Consider the following 7193-nt stretch of genomic DNA (forward strand, 5'->3'; position numbering starts at 1 on the left):
CACTTTTACACCGCTTGACACCGCAACTTTTAACCATCTTTAGAGCTCCGACTGTATGTCTGTAAACAGATAATTCAACCCAATATGGCCGACCACAGCTTTATTATGAAATATAGTTCGCGGATGCCTCGAGAGATGGCGTGTAAATCGCGCCGATTTTTGAAAATGACGTCAAACCTATGTCAGTTGTTAACTCCCTATACTAACGTAGATATTCGCGATACACCATTACTGTGCACCGGTTTTCCCCATAACCATTGCTCGTAAAACAACTATTTCTAACAGTAACCTGTGAAAAGATATGTTTTTGTTTGAGTAATTACTCCTTAAATATTTAATTACGGAATTTTGAACCATTCTTCATTTTTTATTTAAAAACTATCTTTCTATGATTTGAAAGAAACACGTTTTCTAGTGCGTTCTTAGCGATTGGAAATTATGGTAAAAAGAAAACTATTTCTAACACTAACCTGTGAAAAGATATGTTTTCTTTTGAGTATGTACTCTTACACGATTTGATTACTTTAATTAAACATAAGTTACTTTAAAGATGTAAAAAAACCGCGTTAGCGTCGAGCTAAAGTCGGCCATTTAATTTTAGGCGAAATAGTTCACCAGTTTGGCACCGATGGCGTAACTTTCGTTGCCAGCCTAACGAAAAGCATGGGCCAAAGGCAGGATTTTTTAAAAGTTCTAATCGGAACCCGCGACAAAATTTCAAAAATCGTTCTAGTTTGTTATCCGATTTCTATGGTTAGAATTTAGTGGGAAAAATTGCGGGAAAAACGGTTTTCGAAAACGGGAAAATTAATTTATCCACTCCAAAAAAGGGAAAAATAAAGTTGCCCCTTGTGGAAACACTGGGCTCCCCGCGCGAGATATTAAGTAAAGTGTTGAAGTTAAAAATCCTACCTTTATAATTTCGATTACATAAAATTTTACTGCATTTAATAACTTAACGGCTTCAAAATTGAAAGGTATATTTTATTTGTTCACAAATATTCCGTGATTTGAGGAACATAGTCAATTAAATTACATTAAAACAAAATCGAGTTTGTATGAATGTAATGTATTGGACTATTTTCATCAAATAAGTTATAATAATAATAACTAATTATATTAGCAGAGGAAACTTCATTTTAAAGAGCGAAAAAATAAATCTTTTCATTATTGCAAGATGAAGACGTTTTTACTGACTTGAGGCACCATCTTATTTTAAGTGTTTTTTTTCTTTCCTGAACATTTTTCAATTGAACAGTTGAAAATGCTACACAAGTATTATCTTACTTTCGAAAATATGCTCCCCAATGCTATATTTAGAAATAAAAAAAATAGGATTTAGATGCTACATCGCTTAAAATGTAACGTAACTATCACAACATAGAATTTGACTCCCATTGAGATCGAAGCAGGGAGGGTGCAATGATTCAAAATTGCACTCAAAGTTGCTCTTCCAATATTAATTTTGCCCCCTTTCGAGTGCGCCCTAACCAATTTAAACTGGAAAATCCAAAACTATACTCAATGGTATATCATCATACTTTGCTTATACATAAACAAACGCAATAACAACAGTCCAAAATTGTTTGGTTTGAAAACAATACACTTTTAACTATTTTACATAAAGTTCGCTGGCCTATTAAACACAGTGTGTAACCTGATTGCTCCGATGAAAAATGCATGCATTAGCAGACTACACTTCATAACAAACACTTCTCTATTTTTTATATGAATAATTAATCATAATTCATTTTGAATTGTATGATTTCATGAATGTACATGTGATAGCCAGTAAAAACTGTTCGTATTAATAACAGCAGGGGAACACTGGGAATCAATTGTAATTGTAAAAATTAGCTTCACCTCTGGAGGGAAAGCTATATTTATATGGAAAACGGAACAGTATTTAGAGAGCGGTAGAAATAACCTAAGTCCTTTGAATGTTTGCCTAAATTCATAAATTTCAACCATTTTTTTTGTCAAAGCCTATTGGTAAAAACATAAGACTATCTAGGCCATCCTAAGTTTGAATTGGGCATAGGAGCCCATGCATTCAGCACTAGACAGGCGCAATTGAAATTAGGATCTACTCAACCTGATGGAGATATAGAGCAAATCCTCCCAATCCCCCTCACCAGTGGCGTAGCTGAGAACTCAGAGGCCTCCCCGCAAAAATCTCTATGAGGCCCCCCTTTTTAATTTTTTTATGGTTAGCGGGGCCTCCCCGAAGCTCGAGGCACCGCGGGCCCTGCGGACCATCAGCTACGCCACTGCCCCTCACCCCTGCACACCTATACTACCTCTTGCCATCTACGAATTAATTTGGTGGATTTGTCCATACGTTTTGGCCAGTCAGTAGCCAATTATGTTAGAATCCCATTCATTTCAAACTTAGGGGAGCCTTGATAGTCTTATAGTAGAAATTGGTGTATTTGGTATTAAAAATTTGGAGAAATCAGGAATTTTTGCAAATAGGATGTTTGATTGGTATGAATTGTAAACTGCTAATGCAACCAAATAACATTTACATTAATCATCTTGCAGATAAATAAGCTAATAATATCTACTTAATAAACAAAAATAGTTGTATTAAATTTTTATTTTCAACTGCGCAGAAGTATAAGTGATAGCGCAATGAAGAAATACTGTTAACATTACATTCCGAAGTGCAATATTTCTTTATTAGCGACTATGAGGCACCATATTTTACACTTTTTGCCCTGGACTAGACTTTTATGAAAAGTTGTGGATTTTAGGTATTATGTTAAACCTGGTGGTGTAAATGTGATCCATCATAAATATTTAATTATAATTAAAAAATGTATGAACGATAACTCAAAATTGAATAAGGTGAAAATCAAGTCGCAAGGGAGTGTTTAACCTCCCAAATTTATCAAGGGGGGTGCAAATGTAACATTTCTTTTAAGTCTCATGTTAGGTGTGCAAAACATAATTGGCTGTTAGGTCAGAAGAGGTGCACAGTGTAAACCCCACCTAGATATATAGTTATTAAGCCTTGCCTCAATTAAAAGTTAATTTCTTGATTCTTATTAAAACACAAATTTACTATTAACTAAACCCAAATTACCGAATTTAGAAATTTTTATGATCAAACTTCAGTGTGAGAACAAATTAGGTTTTCTTAAAACCCTTGTCACATTTTTTTGTAGTTCATTTTATTTTTGTTTATGTGGTGATGGTGTGTTCAGCTAATGAATTTGAAAATTCATGTTGTTTGGTTTACTCTCTCTTTCACTGCTTGCATAGCATGTGTCTTGCAGCGAGCCAACTTCCAGAGAAAGACAGTAAACTGAATAACTGTAGTTGGCCTATTAAGTGCACCTGGTTATAATAATAATAAATAGATTTATTAGGTACATCTTTTAATTAGTACATTACTTTTTTACAAAAGAGTCCTGTGTATTTAACACTTAAAACTTAAATACACACTAAAATAAAAATAAAAATGTGAGTTAAAGAAGACCTAAAAAGAGAAATTTTTTATTTGGTCCTGTACAAATCTGATAATCACTTTTTGATGATTGAGTTTGGTAGGTTATTGCCGGATGGAGTTTCTCTTAGTAACAGACCCTTAGTGACTAATTTCCCATTTAAATTGTTTGGTGTTTTCAATTAGGGTTGTTAATAATAATAATAATAATAAAATGCTTTTTATTATATCACATAATACTAATACACATAAAATACTTGCGTAAAATAAATCACCTATAGATCTAGTTCTTTTAAATTAGTGATATTTACTTTTTAAATACATTTAGTGACATATTCAATTTATATTTAACTGGCAATTGATTCCAGAGTTGTAAAAAAACACTTTTCCCGCGAAATTCTTTACACATTACAACATAAAAGTTATGTTTGCTACCGCTAAGGTCTCTGACCGTGTTGCGGAAACCACTTTATAGCTTGCTTAATTTTATACATAAATATAAAGAGGCTGTACATATAATTAAATTTTAAATTGTCAATACTTGCTATCTTTTTGCCTCAGTAATAGAAGAAAATTTGGTTTTCTTGGCAATTAATTTTACAGTCATGTGTAATACACAATTCAGTTTATTTAGGGTGGTTTTAATGGCTTGTGAGTAAAAAAGATTACCATAATCAAAAAATGGTTTAATTAGGGAGGTATACAATAATCTTAAGGTATCAGAATTCACATAGTTCTGTAAGGGTATATGGAGCCATAGTCTAGATTTTGTTGTCCGAAGGAGATAGTCAATATGCGGGATCCAATTTAAGTTTTCATCTATAATAATTCCCAAGTACTTAAAGAAGGAAGTCCTGCTAATCGTATTGTTACAAATCTACTGAATATTCACGGCTTCTTTCCTCATTTCTCTATTTGGTGAAAACACCATAAACTTTGTTTTGGACAACGTCTTCTTCAGCCTTGGAGACTAATTCTATTAAATTTTTTGAAGCTAAAACGATTCCATCGTCATCAGCAAACCCATTCGGTATACTTTTATGTAAGTCAGCAGTATATACATTGAAAAGGAGTGGACCCATCACACTACCTTGTGGAACTCCATGTTTGATTATTAGCGGGTCAGAGGCGTTTCCATAATAAGGGACAATCTGAGATCTATTAGTGAGATGATTGAATCCAGCATAGTACATTACCATTGTTACCAATTTTCTTCAGAGAGTCAATTAAAATGTCATATACTACTGCCCCATTCAGGCTCCGCTGAATTTCTCCGACAAAATTATTTTAAGAGTCTACAGTTACATTGGCTTTATCATCAACATATTCATTAGCCAGGGAATTTTCTATGGGTGCATTTGCTTAGATATATTTTCCCAAGCACGTAGATATAGAAAGTCTAAGGGGGGGGGGACGGGTTATAACACAACCAGATGAAATTGCGAGCGCGAAATTTTTCGTTAGCAATAACGCATATTTAAAGTACTGGCTAGACTCGGGACGAGTGACAATGACATTTCCGCACGTGTATCAAACGAAGTTTTTTAATATTTAAATTCAGTTTTACGTCTTACTGTTTATTTCTTAACGTTGCGCACTTTTCGTAAGGAAGGAATCGAGTCCTAAGGGGGGGGTTTGAACCCCCTAAACCCCTCCCTTATATACGTCCCTGTATTTTCCAAACATTTCTATCAGAGGTCAGATAAAATCTCACAAAAAAATGTGAAAATATATAATTTACCAACACAGTAAAATTTTGTGATATTTAAAGGGCAACAACAAGTCTTGATACAGCTGATCATTGGATTATACCTTTTTAAATAAAAACAATGCACTCGCTTCCATGAGAGTTTGGTAAATAGTATTTGAGTTGAAATAAATGGGGTATAAGCACTTGTAATTATGCAGATTTTATCTTAATGATATGATTCCTATCTGCATAACGACTTACATTGCACGTTAACTTTCCCTCAGTTTTATTCATATTGTTTAATTTTTCTCTTTCTTTCCCCACAGAATTGTTTAGTCATGTCTGAATTTGCTTCTCCTGACGGACTATTTAAAAAGAAAGTAATTGAAGCTGGGTTAGGATACTTTGTGCCAATTGATGGAGCTGTTTGCAAAATTGAAGCTATTTCAGATGAAAATGGAACTATACAGCAGCTGCACTCCAACAATACTAAAGATGTTGTAATTGGAGAAGCGGATGAACACATAGATTTTGTGTTGGAGTCTTGTCTGTGTACTATGAAGGAATATGAAACGGCTGAGGTACATTTCTTATTACCTTCTTGCGGAGGCAAGATAGTTGATTCGCCTCCCAAAGAGGAAGAGGTTAAAAATGAAAAATATGTTGATGATATTGAAGAAATGAAAAGCCCCATATTTGATGAAAAAGAATCTGGCTTGAAAACATTGGGCGGGAGTTTAGAAGAGAATGAAATTGATAACAAGGTTGTGCAAGAGATTTCAGATAGCATTCCTAATAATAGTGTGGAAAGTGGTGTTTTATTGAATGATATTAAAACAGACTCATCAACTGAATGTTCAAAAGTTCATTCTGGTCAAAGTGTGAAAGAAGAAACAGAACTGAAAAGTTTTTGTGACGGTTTGCCTGTGGATAAAGTCAAAGTTGTCTTTAGATTAGTTTCTTTTAATCGTCAACCTGAAATTTGGGAAATGAGTGTAACGGAAAAATGGCGACGTGCTATAAGACATAAAGAAAAAGGGGTTGAGCTCTACGCAAAAGGCAGACATGGCTGGGCATTTCGTAGATTTTCGGTTGCAATTAAATATTTGATTTCCTTGGAACACGATATTCCACCTGAACATTTAGAAAAAGAAGTTGATGTCAAAGGTTTGAAGCTTTCTTGCTACCTCAATATTGCTGCGTGCCATCTGAAAAAGCCAAACTACGAATTGGCTATTAAAGTTTGCAGTAAAGCCTTGGAACTAGATGCTTATAATGCCAAAGCCCTTTATAGGAGAGCTACAGCCTTTATTCACTTACAGGATTATGACAGAGCTGAAGTAGATTTGAATAGAGCCTCTGAATTAGAACCGGTTAATTCAGCAATACTAAAACAGCAGAAAGTTCTCAAAGGAAAAATTCAAAAACTTAACTCATTCTATGCCAAAGCTATGAAAAAAATGTTTACGTAATTTTATTTCTGCTAATTATTGAGCTAGAATTATATAGCTCTGTATAGAAATGGGGAAAACAATGATCTCAAATAGGAAATTAGTTGCTGCTAAAGTTGAAGAATTTTCATAAAGCACAAATGAATTCATAGATAAATATGGATTTCAAACTGATAAAACTTGGCATATAGCTTTTATCTTATACCGAGAGCAAATGCCAAGTGAAGGAACTGAATTAAGAACTTTTCCGATAATTTTTTATCGGTTTATTGGGAGGAAATAATTTTAATTAAAAAATGTTTGCAAATACTTTAAAATTATACCATACAGCAATAAAGATCAACAGAGCATGAACACAAAATATTACTGATTTCATAAATGTTGTGCTGTAATCCAGTTGGCTAATGGTTCAGCAACTGGATATAAAGCTAGAGCACTGTTATATGGGATAACTTAAATCTTTTACTTAGAGTAACTGATATTGCTCATTGTGATATTATGTAACTTTTTAAATAAGTTGACTGTTTAGCTTAATTAATTTGAGCCTATTGATGCCTACATAATATAATTATAGGTTTGAACCTTTAAATAGGCTAAGATA

The 7193-nt window shown here is 33.6% G+C and overlaps 1 protein-coding gene across 2 annotated transcripts; it reads left to right on the forward strand.

The window, feature by feature from the left end:
• The first annotated feature begins 863 nt into the window (after nt 1–863).
• Nucleotides 864–6950, forward strand: LOC149945940 (uncharacterized). Of its 2 annotated transcripts, none has more exons than XM_090171460.1 (2): nt 864–977; nt 5468–6950. In XM_090171460.1, the coding sequence occupies exon 2, from the start codon at nt 5480–5482 to the stop codon at nt 6611–6613; it is 1134 nt and encodes a 377-aa protein (XP_090027586.1). In that variant the 5' UTR covers nt 864–977; nt 5468–5479; the 3' UTR covers nt 6614–6950. The 2 variants fall into 2 exon arrangements, with proteins under 2 accessions (XP_090027586.1, XP_090027587.1); XM_090171461.1 differs by lacking the exon at nt 864–977 and adding an exon at nt 2426–2487.
• Nucleotides 6951–7193: the final 243 nt, after the last annotated feature.

The sequence above is a fragment of the Leiobunum rupestre genome, chromosome 4, assembly GCF_980474605.1.
Source record: "Leiobunum rupestre chromosome 4, qqLeiRupe1.1.hap1, whole genome shotgun sequence".
NCBI lineage: Eukaryota > Metazoa > Arthropoda > Arachnida > Opiliones > Sclerosomatidae > Leiobunum > Leiobunum rupestre.